At 44.0% G+C, this 13,835-nt stretch overlaps 1 protein-coding gene across 5 annotated transcripts in view; it reads left to right on the top strand.

Moving 5' to 3' along the window:
• HABP4 (hyaluronan binding protein 4) overlaps positions 1-13,835 on the top strand; it is a 43,256-nt gene that overhangs the window by 5,439 nt on the left and 23,982 nt on the right. For 3 of the 5 annotated variants that reach the window (XM_077474799.1, XM_077474797.1, XM_077474801.1), the window contains exon 2: positions 3,901-4,161. In XM_077474799.1, coding sequence (XP_077330925.1) covers positions 3,901-4,161 — 261 coding nt within the window. The remainder of the gene's footprint in view (positions 1-3,900; positions 4,162-13,835) is intronic. The other 2 variants (XM_077474798.1, XM_077474800.1) reach the window with 1 other exon arrangement.

Below are 13,835 nucleotides of genomic sequence, written 5' to 3'. Positions count from 1 at the left end.
TCAACAGGTTGCTTGGCAGGCTAAAGGTGCTTAGCAGGATTGTTGCATAGGGGCTTGGTGAGCTCTATTAAAGGGTCTCCCTTCTGAGGTGTCTTAACTAAACCCAAGAACTTTGTGGCATTGAATGTCTTCCAAAAGGAGGAGTGGGACTAACACCACAGGGAAGGACCCCCCAGGTCATCAGTAGATCCTGATTAACCTAGTTGTATTCCTAGTGTTATATCCCCTGAGAGACCAGAGGCTCCTGGGCAATCTGAGCCGCTGTGCCTATCTGGTATTATGCCTACAGTCAACGCTGCTGCTTCACCCTTTATCAATAAGGATGAACTGTCGTCAGCCGTACCCGGGTTAGAGGACAGGATTGCCCAAATGATTGCCTCCATCCTGCAGGGTAGCAGAAAACATGACCCAGTACTGGTGCTAGGACCCCAGGGAGTTGTAGCATAACCAAAGGGTAGAGCCACAGACTAAAAATAACATTCATCTACTGCAAAACGTAGGAACGTTTAATGAGGCTGAAAGATTGGTATGTGCAAGTACGCCTCTTGCATCGATGGAGGCTAGAAAGTCTCCCCTCTGGAGTGAGGTCATTACTGAGCAGACAGACTCCATCCAAAAGGATTGTATCAACACATACTTGTTCAGGTCTAAAATGGGCCTTGTGTCCCTGTTTGGTTTCTGAACCGTAAACAGGTTTGTGTAAAATCCTGTGCACCTTTTGGATTTTGCAGTTATGACATTAAATCCTATTTTCTCAAGAGTCCCCAAGCTGGATGCTGCCTTCTCCCAGGTCTCTAGATCCACCAACCTGGCCTTTGAAGACATGGGGGTCCTAAGGGATCCAATGGATAAGCATATGGATCTTTTGCTCGGGATCTTGGCAATCAGTCATGAGCAATTTAAAGCCAGCTATGGCCATGACATGTAGCCAGGAACCTGGAGTATGAGTTAACCAGCTAAAAGCTCATATTGTAGCAGATTCACCCAAACAGGAGATTTTGGATTCTTTTTCTACCTTGTCCTCTGCAGTAGCCTATATAACCGATGCTTCTGCCAAAGCAATTAGAATGTCAGATCAGCAGCCCTAACAAATTTGGCAAGAAGAGCATTATGGCTGAAGACTTGGCCAGGTGATCGAAGAGCAAGGTCTGTGGAATTCTGTTTTTGGGTAATCTCCTCTTTAGCCTTGATCTAGATACCATTCTAGACAGGACTGCCGATGGGAAAAAATTTAACCCCAAGGGGAGGAGGAGGAATTGGGCCACACAAACTAAAGGCGAATGCAGAAACCTTTTCCATCCTCCTACACAAGCTGAAAAATCCCAATGACTATATTTCTTGTGACAAATACCCCAAAGGATCCAGTAAAAAGCCCTTGTCATGAAGTCCTCAAGAGAACCGATGCAGCAGGGTGTAGTGGTCTAAGTGACGCCAGAAAAGCGGCAGCTGTTTTTATTCCTTTTTATTTTATTTTTTAAGAAGGCCAAAAGGAAAAATTCAGATGGAGTCTGTCTAAAACCTCTGAACAAATCAGTCAAGTACAGCGTTCAAGACTCTCCTTTTTTTTTTAATTTTTTTATTTTTTTTCAGTCATCTGCAGACTCCAGAATGTTACATGGCATTGATGGCTTTAAGGGATGCATATTCCTATCTCACTCCAGTCCCAGAAGTATCTCAGGTTGGCGGTAAAGAGGGGAAGGCGCAACTCATCTGCCATTCAGGGCCTTGCCATTCGAGCTGTCATCCTCACCTCTGATCTTTACCAAGATGATGGAAGCTCTAGCCCTGCTTTGTCTTCAGGAAATCACTGCGATTCCTATTTAGACAACCTACTAATTTTTTATTTATTTTTTTTGCCCCCTCAAGAGGTTGCAGCACAACTTACCCAAAGTGTGCAACCATCTGGAATCTCTAGGATGGATTCTAAATCTTCAGAAATCCACCCTAAATCCATCACGGGAGATTTGCTTTCTAGGCAAAATCGACTCCGTAGAACAAAATAACACTGAAAATGCCTGCCATTGAAAACACTTTTTTTATACTGTGGGGAATGATCATGATTGGATAGTCATGTGTCCAATCGTGACTGACGGTGCTGTATGCCCTGATTGGCTGAAACTTTCACTACTTCAGCCAATCAGGGCTTGCAATGCATTGTAGTTGATTGGGGGGGGGGGACAAACAGTTGAACTGGCACATCCACTAGTGACGAGGCGCCTCCCTTTTAAAGTTCTGGAGGAAGGGGTTTCCTGTAGTCTGGTGGGAATCTATCTCTCAGGTGCTGTCCTTAAAGACTTCTGGAAAACCAGTTACCGGTAAGACTAACTTGAATTTTCATGAGATTTGAGGGTGGCGTTAGGGGTGGGGCACGGTAGGGGTTGAGTGGGGCAACTGGTGGTGAGTAACCCTTAAGGCCTGGCTAGTAGCTCGGGACACTAAATTTTGAGCCTTTGGGTAGTGAGTTCCATAGGATGGGAGAGGCTTGGGAGATGTCACCTCCTCCTACGCGCTACTCCAGGAAAAGGAAGCTAGTATTTTGGGAGGAACAATGAGGGAGTTGCAGTAATTGGGGTTGAGCGATGGCCACAGAGTGAATTATGACCTCTGTGGTGTCATAGGTTGGGAAGGGGTATTTTGTGGAGGTTGAAGTGGCAAGCTTTGTGCAGTGATTGGATGAGGGGCCGAAAGGAGGGTTCAGTGTCCAAGATGGCACCTTGGCAATTTTCTAGCAAAAGTAAATTTTTATATGTAGGAAAAAACTGTCAGAATTGGCCTGGATGGCAGGTGGTTAATGAATTTTTTAAATGTGTTTCCTGGCAGCTTTAGGCCATAATGTACTAGTAATGCACGGCATACATTATGACAGACTTTCCTACAAACACAGCCCTCTGGCACTGCACTGTCCCTTGTGCCCAGCCGCTTCCATCTTTGCCTGGGTTTGCCATCTTCAGCTGCTTGATTGGCTGTGCCGGGGCAATGTCATTCCCGTGCATGCACAAGGGAGTCCACCTGAAATGCAGGCAGTTCACACTGCCCTATGTGAACCGTTGAGAGTGCCAATACAAAGTTAATGACACACCAGATTGGATCACCGTCCAAACTGACTGCAGGAACCAGCATGATTCCAATGTGGTTTCCTGCATCGCATCTCTCCTCACACAGGCATTTCATTGCCCTCTGCGAACCGCTACAAGTGTCAATGTAAAATGAATGACCTGAGCATATGAGTCACAAGCAGTAGCCCTCAGACGGACCATCTTTGATGTTGGTAGTACTTTCTTTGCTAATACACTCAGTATGAAGTGCTAGTGAAGGAAGTGCTACCAACATCAGAGGTGAGAGGCTTGTACACACAGGTGTCACTGAAGTTTGACCAGGCACTGGTTTTCAATTTCACTGGAGGGATCCATTATCTATTTTTGTGTCCGTCACAATATTGTTTGAAACGTATTTGTTAGATTGGCACTATAAAATCTTTTTTTAATTTTATTTCTACTTCTGATTCAGAAATGCACACTGGACTCTTGCTATGTTATTCTAAATGCTGTTTTCACGGATTTGTTTTTTATTAAATTTATGATTTCATTCACAATTATGTATGTTTGTTTGTTGGAATTGTTTTAGTCCCACCTGATATTGTAGCACATGGCAATTTGTTGTCTATACCCCCTTATTGCACTTTATTCCCTTTTATCCTTTCACAGCGCAAATTCGATTATTTACCCTTTTTTTAAAAAAATGTTATTTTATTTTTATTTTTTACCTCGCTATCTGTTAAGGATCAGCTTACCAGATGTTTGCAGTCTACCCCTAGCTTTATTTTTTGACAGCGCAGGAGTTGTACATTTATTCTAAATGTGTTGGATGTAAATATGTAATATCTGGAATGTCTCTTCACAGCAGTCATGAAGCCAGTGCAAGACGGCCCTGTTTGCATCACCATGCAGGAAGCTTTTGGCTGTGCGGTGGAGAACCGCTTCCTTCAGCTTCAAGACGATGACTGTGACCCCTTGGATCTCCTGCATCAGGCATCAATTGAGGTTACCAAGCGTAAGAAAAAGGAGACACCAGCTGCCAAAAAGTCAGGTAACCAACAAGGAAACAAAAAGGAATCTCAAAAGGAAAGGAAGATTCAAGTAGTTCCCATTACAGCAGCACCAGGTATGTTAACAGCAATAAATGAAACCTCATGCTACTGAATGTTGGTGAATTGTGTGACATGTAAATGGTCATGGAGCTTTATCCTCAAATTCATTCTTGCTGATATTCACACTGCATGAATCCATAGATGTTGACAAATGCAGGCTACATTCTTGTTTTGGATGACGTCAACAGAGCTTTTGACTTGTAAAGCCTTTTAAGTTCATCCTTTCAAGAAAATTGCCTATGTAGTAAAACTGTGCCGCTTTGGTAAATGTTGCTTGATGTGTTGGCCATACCTTGTAGACCAGCTGTTCTCAACTGGGATGTCGGAATGAGGTCCGGGGGAGGGGTACAACATCCTGGTTGAGAAAAATCAAGCTCCATTGTAAGGATGTAGAGTTTGGAGCTCAACCCTGTATAGATAGACCGGCAGAGCCCTGAATTGTACATCTGCACACTGGCAGCTCAATCGGGGGAATGAACAGAGAAAGGGGGGTGTCTTCCAGGGTCCTGATCTCTCCACCTACCCCCTCTACAGGGCAATAGTGCAAGCAAACCACCTGGCAATGCAAATGACAGTAGTCTGCAATTGGCAAAAGCCTGTGTGTTAGATCAGAACTGCTTTTCTAATATCTCTATATCTCTATATCTCTATATCTCTATATCTCTATATCTCTATATCTCTATATCTCTATATCTCTATATCTCTATATCTCTATATCTCTATATCTCTATATCTCTATATCTCTATATCTCTATATCTCTATATCTCTATATCTCTATATCTCTATATCTCTATATTTTATAATTTTTTTTTTTTTTTAGGGCTTGTTCACAACAGGGGCAAAGACACACTTCTGAAAAGCATCCCTGCTTGAGGAGGAAATATATTGCCTCACTGCCTGTTTTAACCTCCATAAATGCAGCACCATCATGCTACAACTGTGTGCAATGCATGCAGATGGGGCAGTTGCAGCATGGCACCATTCACATGACTGGGTCACGTTCAGCAGACAGTGCCCACTGAATGTTAAAAGGGTTATAATTGCAGATGCAGTATATGTATAACTGCTACAGGGGAGCAGTGGGGTTGATAAAAACACAGCTGAACCATGTGGTTTACCATCCTCCACCCCCCCCCCCCCCCACTTCACATGCAAACAAGCCTTTAAACTTGGGTGCCTTGAGATTCAAAACATTAAAGGTTGAAAAACTCTTGTAGCCCATTTACAGTGCATCTGGAAAGTATAAACAGCAGTTCACGGTTTCCACGTTTGTTATATTACAGCCTTATTCCAAAATGGATTTAGTTTTCCTAAATTCTACAAGCAATATTCCATAATAACAGCGTGAAAGGAAGTTGTTTTAAAACATTTACATGTTTAATAAATGAAAATATCACATGTACATTTCTGCAGCATTGAAGGTTCCCAGTAAACACAGTGGCCTCCATCTGTAAATGGATGAAGTTTGGAACCTCCAGGACTCTTCCTAGAGTGAGCTGCCCAGCCAAACCCACCCGTGCAATCGGGGGAGAGGGGCCTTAATCAGAGGGGTAACCAAAAACCCAATGGTCACTCTGACAGAGCTCCAGCATTTCTCTGGAGTAAGGAGAACCTTCCAGAAGAACAACCATCTCTGCAGCATTCCACCAATCAGGCCTATATGGTAGAGTGGCCAGACGGAAGCCCCTCCATAGAATGCACATGACGGCCCACCTGGAGTTTGCCAAAAGGCACCTGAAGGACTCCCACCATGAGAAACAAATTGTCAAAGATTGAACTCTTTGACCTGAATGGCAAGTGTCATGTCTGGAAGAAACCGGGCACCACTCATCAACTAGCTAATACCATCCTTACAGTGAAGCATGGGGGTGGCAGCATCATGCTTTGGTGTTTTTCAGCAGCAGGAACTGGGAGACTAGTCGGGATTGAGGAAAAGATGAATGCAGCAATGTACAGAGACGTCCTTGATGACCTGCTCCAGAGCACTCAACCTCAGACTGGAGCAAGGGTCATCTTCCAACAGGACAACAACCCTAAGCACACAGCCAACATAACAAAGGAGTTGGCTATGGGACAGCTCTGTAAATTACTTTGTGGCCCCGCCTGAGCTTAGACTTGACACTTATTGAGCATTTGGAGATATCTGAAAATGGCTGTGTACCGACTCTCCCCATCCAACCTGATTGAGTTTGAGGTCCTGCAAAGAATGGAAAAGACTGCCCAAAAATAGGTGTGCTAAGCGTGTAGCAGCATATGCAAAAAGACTTGAGGTTGTAATTGGCGCCAAAGGCACTTCAACAAAGTATTGAGCAAAGGCTGTGACTACTTCTGTACATGTGGTGGATTTTAAACTTCTTTCACATTGTAATTTTGGGGTCTTGTTTGTAGAATTTTGAGGAAAATAATTTAATCCCATTTGAAATAAGGCTATATAACAAAATGTGGAAAAAAGTGAAGCGTGGTGAGCACTTTCTGGATGGACCATGCACTTGGGTAAGAGGATCAAAATAATGCCTCCATTGAAAGAAATGGATGACAAGGCTTTTAATAGAGTTTTAATGTTTTTGTATTGGCTCTCATTTTCAAATGCTTCCAGATGTTTATTTTTATTTTTTTGTGTTGCAATACAAAGCCACTGCAACAGACTGTTTTCTTAACCACTTGGCTACCTATGTACTGCTGAATGGATACTTCCCGGGTGCTGTTTATAAATGGTGTTGGATAAAGCGCCATCAGGCAACCATTGTGCCTGTTTAGGGTCCATGCACACTAAGAGCAGGGAAAAATGCCAAAATCTCTGGCTGAAAAAGTGGCATACATTTATTTTTTACATTTTCTGCTACAAAACTGTCCTTGAAATATGCCGCAAAATGCCCTAATGTGCACGGAAATATAGGATACCATACTGGTGACCCCACAATATGGATAAAACTTTTTTGCAAAAGGAAGTTTAACAAGACTTTTGGCCACTTCTTAATATTAGAAGAAAAGAGGTTTAAACTTAAACTATGTAGAGGGTTATTTACTGTAAGCGGCAAGGATGTGTCATTCCCTTCCACAGGCGGTGGTCTCAGTGGGGGCATTGATGGTTTCAAGAAACTTGGATAAGCACCTGAATGATACATTGTATATCCCTGCATGCTGCAATACTGACATAATCACGTATGTAGGTTGGACTTGTACTTTTTTTTTTTTCCCTCACCTACTATGTAACATTGAGCTTCTACTACAAAACTGTAGAAACAGCATTTAAGCCCAACATACATGGACCCTTAATGCCTGTGAAAATTCAGGTTCAGGCACTGTACAGAGCTAATCAGAGCAGCTCTGTACATTGGTATTGCTATCAGAAGCCAATCACAGCAGTATTTTGCTTGCGTCTATCTAGCAAGTTTACTTTGTGGCATAAGCAAGGATTTTCAGACCTGTACAGTGTTTAAATGTGCTTTTTACTGAACAAAAATCCTGTACATGCAAAACTATTACAATATTAGAAATACAGTACAAGGCTGACAGTTGTCTATAGCAAGATGCCTAGCAAATGAGCAGAAACTATGGTCTGTAACAGATACGCTTGAAAGTTCCTTAAATTCAGTTACTGTGTTCATGATCTGACAATGGGGCTTCTTTAGATCAGGCACCTCCTTGGCTCATTGGCTTCTTCCTTCTGGTCTTAAGGCATGATGCAAGTCTCGTCAAGCTTATGCCTGGTAACCTTTTTATATAGCTCAGGTGGTTTACCAATACCGACTAACAGACATCTGTCATTCAATTAGAGATGCACTCTGCCATCATACATGCCATAGGTTATATATTGCCTGTTTACTGTAGCTATAGACAATATGCTGCTCAAACTGTCTGCTGAATAGAAACAACGGTGTCTATGTCCCAATTGTATCCAACGGCATTTGTTTGAGAAGTATCCACTCAAGCCAAACCTGTCAGTTATCTTATTTCTATGACCAACTACTAAACAGATTGTCACATGTAATGCGTCTAATTAAGAGAAAAAAAAAAGTAACCACTTAAAGACAAGCAGCCGCAGTTGTACCATGGTAGGTTTGCTCTCCTGGGCGAATCGCTGTCATTGTACATCGGCTGCTTTAAGACCTCTAGGGGGCACGCTCGCAGTGCAACGCTGGAACCGATGCATGCATCCGCAATGTCCGCCAGACACTCGTGATCGCTCCTGAGACCGGGTATCTGTCAATGTAAACAGACGGGTCCCCATTCTGTCAGGGGAGTAGACTGATCTGCTTTTAGTCACTACACCTTCCTGGGGAACACTTGACCCCTTGCTCATCCCCTAGTGTTAACCCCTTCTTCTCCTTCTCCTCCTCCTCCTCCTTCTTCTTCTTCTTCTTCTTCTTCTCCTTCTTCTCCCTTCTTCTCCCTTCTCCTTCTCCCTTCTCCTTCTCCTTCTCCTCCTTCTCCTCCTTCTCCTCCTTCTCCTTCTCCTCCTTCTCCTCCTTCTCCTTCTCCTTCTCCTCCTCCTTCTCCTTCTCCTTCTCCTTCTCCTTCTTCTCCTTCTCCTTCTCCTTCTCCTTCTCCTTCTTCTCCTTCTCCTTCTCCTCCTTCTCCTCCTTCTCCTTCTCCTCCTTCTCCTTCTTCTCCTTCTCCTCCTTCTCCTTCTCCTTCTCCTTCTCCTTCTCCTTCTCCTTCTTCTCCTTCTCCTTCTCCTTCTCCTTCTCCTTCTCCTTCTCCTTCTCCTTCTCCTTCTCCTTCTTCTCCTTCTCCTTCTTCTCCTTCTCCTTCTTCTCCTTCTTCTCCTTCTCCTTCTCCTTCTCCTTCTCCTTCTCCTCCTTCTCCTCCTTCTCCTCCTTCTCCTCCTTCTCCTCCTTCTCCTCCTTCTCCTCCTTCCCTCCAGCCAGACACCACTTCTGTATAGGTAGGACTGTCTCCAATGGCAACACTCGACAATTCAACTATTTGCAACACTAACAGTTCTCCGCTTACTACACAATTGCTCACACTGGGTCTTCACTCACTGAACCCAGTCTCACTAGACTTCAGATCCAATGGCCACTGGCTCTCCTGAGCTCTTCTACTGTTAGCACTCGGTATCTTTAAGTGTCACCCCTGCTGGGTCCCTGGCTTGGCACTCAGATCCTCTTCATGCATCACCTCTGCTGACACACTAGGTCCCTGACCTGGCACTCGCTGCTCCAAGAATCACCTCTGCTGTCCTGCTGGGTCCTTGACGTGGCACTTGCTGAGGTTTTCTTCACCGTCCTCCGCTTACACAGTGGTCTCCGATTAACAAGGTGAATGGTCCCTTAGTGGCGACGGCTTTCCCCTCTACCTCTGACCACAGCTGGTTCCCTGTCCAGCTGAACTACTTCTGGTTGGGCTACAAGCCTGCAGTCCGGAGCCTGCGCTGATCTCCTGCTTCTGACTCCACCCAAAAAGGCTCTCCTAGCAGGCCATGGGGCTTAAAGAAACCCCTGCCAATTGACTGGGACACCCTATTCAGTCATAATCTGTCCTTGCTATGCCCTTATACAATGTCACCGGCTACCAGGCCACCTAGTAACAGAAGGAAGTGCAGCAATTCCAGAATGGGGGGGGGGGGGGGAGGAGGAGATTGATCTAACAATTGACACAGGCACTTATTGCCTGGCAAATATGATGGCTACACGTGTATGGTACTACCTACTTTGAACTGAAGTTCATCTGCGAAGACCCTTTAGGCTTCATGTACAGCTCCTGGTAGCTCTTAACTTGCGTTTAGGAGCTTTTGGTGTTTTTGCCAAAGCTCCTAAACTCTTCAAAATAAAGCCCATGTGATCATATACAGACTTTAAGCAGTTTAGGTGAAATTAAACCTCCCCTTTTTCTGAATTTGGAAGAATCTGGATAGGAATGATTTGACAATCTGTTGTGATTTACTGTGGCCTCAGTAAATGTAGACTAGTGTACATGAAGCTTTACTCATCTGCACACTTGTTGTAGCCTGTCCTAGATATATACTGCCTGCAGTCATAAGCTACAGTCCTAGTTTGTTGAATTCAGAAATGATGACCGCAGGCAATAACTGGCTCTGGACAGCCACGGATAGCTTTGGCCTTTGCCGACACGTTATCTAACATGTACAGGGCTCAGCAGCTGCAGCTAGCCACACATAGGTGGCCTAAACAGCAGCAGGAAATTGCAGATTCCTGATGCTGCCTTTCACACTGGTGTTGATCATCCATGCAAATGTAACTTAATGCACTCAGGAGGTGCCAAACAGTCTTAAAACTTTTCCATTCAGTGTAACCTCTTGTATGCTAGGCAACTACAGTAAAACCTTGATTTGAGAATGTTTTGCAAGATGAGCAATTTTTATTTATTTTTTACTTGATATACAAGCGGTATGTTGATACACAAGTAGCATCATGTAACGAGAAGTGCCTCTAGTGTAGCAATATGGTTGGTTAAAGCAGGTACAGCATTTAGCAATTCACACGGTTTAGTAAAACGGGCACATCTAAGTATGCAGGCATCTGGTGTAAAGCTGTCCGCATAGACATAAACGTCATCCCTTCTCAGCCCTGCTTTTAGGGTAGTCTTCCTGGTCACGATTTTGGACTGACAGTGGTGAGCTGGTGGTGTGGAGGATGGTGTAAGTGGACTGCTTTACCCCAGATGCCTGCATGCTTAGATGTGCCTGTTTTAATCAACGTGAAATGCTAAGAGCCAGTTCACACTGAGGCAGCACGACTGCCTCGGGCGACCTGCACACGACATCAGCAATGACTTTCAAAATGACTTCTGTATAGAAGTCAATGCAAGTCGCCCCCAAAGTAGTACAGGAACCTTTTTCTAAGTCGGAGTGACTTGAGTCACTCCTATAACGGTTCCATTGTACAGAAAATGACTTGTCAGGTGGCTGAGTTGCCTGACAAGTCATCCCAGTGTGAACAGAGTTTAAATGTTGTACCGTAATTAAATGTAATTAAAAGTAATGCTGCACTTACAGGCACCTCTCTTCTCTTTAAAGAGGAAGTAAACCCTTTCAAACCACTTTGACCTACAGGTAAGCCTAGATTAAGGCTTACCTGTAGGTCCAAGCAATATCTCCTAAACCTATATGGTTTAGGAGATATTTGCCCGAAAATGGGCACCGCTGTCTACGGCGCATGCGCCGTAGACAGCGGCGCGCAGGCGCACTAAATGCGGCAAGTCCAAGAATGGATCTGCCTAATTTGTCAACTCTCGTGCGGGAGTGACGTCATCGCGGCTTCGCCGAATGGCAGCGGCGGAGCTGCGAGACGCGACTCCCGTGCGCATGCGCGGGAGTGACGTCATCGCGGCTTCGCCGCTGTCATTCGTCGGAGCTGCGAGACGCCACCAGCAAGATGGATGCGGCGGACTACAGGGGACAGCGCCGACTTTGCTGGCTCCTGTGTCAGGTAAGGGACACATAATGGACTACTATGCGATGCATAGTAGTCCATTATGCTTTACCTTTGCAGGGGAAAAAAAGAGGAAGTAAACCCATCAGGGTTTACTTCCTCTTTAATACTCTGTAGCTCCTGCTGGATTTTGCTTCTAATCCTCTTGTGGAGACTGCCATTTGTGAATGGACATTGTAGGTTTTGTAACCATATCACATTGCTATCTTTTTATATGGACTATAAACTGAAAGCTAAAGAATAAATGGATGTGGCACGAATCACCTGAGTTTCCATTTTCTTATGGGGAAACTTGGTATAAAAGTGCTTTGGCTTACAAGCATTTTTCTGGAACAAATTATACTCGCAGTCCAAGGTTTTACTGGTATCTCCAGCACATTATGCTCCCCCCCTACTTGGGTCCTCTACTGCACTGTGTGTAAAATTAAAATATCAGTTAATTTTATTTTAGTAATGCAATTCAAAATGGCAAAACTTGTATATTATAGATTCATTACACAGTGATATATTTCAAGAATTTCTTTTGATTTGGCTTACAGCTGGTGAAAACCCAAAATTCAGTATCTCAAAATTTGAATATTACATAAGGCTCACTAAATTTTTTTAATAAAGAAATGTTGGCCTACTTGAAGTGTCAATGTACATTATAGTATGCACTCAGTATGTGTTTGGGGCTCCTTTTTGCATGAATTACTGCATTGATGCAGCATCGCATAGTTCATGAGCCTTTGGCACTGCTGAGGTAGCCTAGGTTGCTTTGATAGCAGCCTTCAGCTCATCTGTATTGTTGGATCTGGTGTCATATTCCTCTTGACAATACCCCACAGATTCTCTATGGGGTTTAGGTTGGGCACGTTTGCTGGCCAATAAAGCAGTGATGCCATGAACATGAAATCAGGTATTGGTATTTGTGGCGGTGTGAGAAGGTGCCAAGTACTGCTGGAAAATGACATTCTCTCCTTTAAAGCTGGTCAACAGGGAAGCCTGGCATGCTCTAGAATTTCCTAGTAGAGGGTGTGCTGACATTGGACTTGATTTAACAGTGGACCAACAATGGCAAATGACATGGCTCCCCAAATCATCGCTGACGTAAACTTCACACTGGACCTTGTGCAGCTTGGATTCTTTGCCTCTCCACTCTACCTCCAGACTCTGGGACCTTGATTTGCAAATGAAATGCAAAATTTTCTTTAATCCAAAAAGGACTTTGAATTGCTGAGCAACAGTCCGGTCCCTTTCCTCCTTTCTCCTAGCCCAGGTAAATTTCTGGTTCAGGAGTGGCTTGATACAAAGAATGCGACAGTTTTAGCCCATGTCCTGGACACGTCTGTGTGGTGGCTCTTGCCGCACTGACACCAGCTGTAGTCCTGTCCTTGTGAATCTCCCCCAAATTCTTGAATGGCCTCTGCTTCACAATCTTAAGGCTGCTGTTATCCCTGTTGCTTGTGCACCTTTTTCTACCACTTTTCCTTCCACTCAACTCTCCATTAATATGCTTGGATACAGCACTCTGAACAGCCGGCTTCTTAATGAGCTTTTTGGGACTTGCCCTCATTGACACCCTCCACGGACTATCTACTGGACAACTGTCAAGTCGGCAGTCATCCCTGTGAGTGTGTAACCTACTGAACCAAACCGAGGGACCATTTAAAGCGGGGGTCTCAAACTGGCGGCCCTCCAGCTGTTGCGGAACTACAAGTCCCACCATGCTTCCGTCTATGGGGAGTCATGCTTATAACCCTCAGCCTTGCAATGCCTCATGGGAATTGTAGTTCTGTAACAGCTGGAGGGCCACAAGTTTGAGACCCCTGATTTAAAGGGTCAGAAAACATTTTACAGGTGTTTCAAGTTAATTAGCTGATTAGTGTGACACTGAGTCTATAATCTAACTTTTTCACAATCTAATTTTCTGAGGTACCGAATTTTGGGTTTTCACTAGCTGTGAGCCACAATCAAAATTAAGAGAAACGCTTGAAATATACCACTGTAATGAATCTAAAGTACGTTTTTTTACTTTTTGACTCAAATTTCTAAAAATTTTTATCAAATTGAGGTGTGAAATATAAAATGTATATAAAGTACATACTGTTAGATGAGGACCAATCTTGTCAGCTAAACTTCTGTGCTGTTCCTCATTTCTCAGGACTACAGAACTTCAACCCCTCTCATGCTATGGTAGATTAAGGGGATCTTGTCCTGTTCCAAGTTGACTACACTGCTCCTCTGTAGTTTTCCTAGTGAGTTATCACCTTAGGACAGTGCTTGACAAATTTGCTTTGAATCTAGGAGC

This window comes from Lithobates pipiens, unplaced genomic scaffold, assembly GCF_037356315.1.
Source record: "Lithobates pipiens isolate NorthernLeopardFrog02 unplaced genomic scaffold, aLitPip1_a1.2 Scaffold_13, whole genome shotgun sequence".
NCBI lineage: Eukaryota > Metazoa > Chordata > Amphibia > Anura > Ranidae > Lithobates > Lithobates pipiens.
The sequence above is the reverse complement of the archived record's forward strand: the minus strand, read 5'-3'. Positions and strand labels throughout refer to the sequence as shown.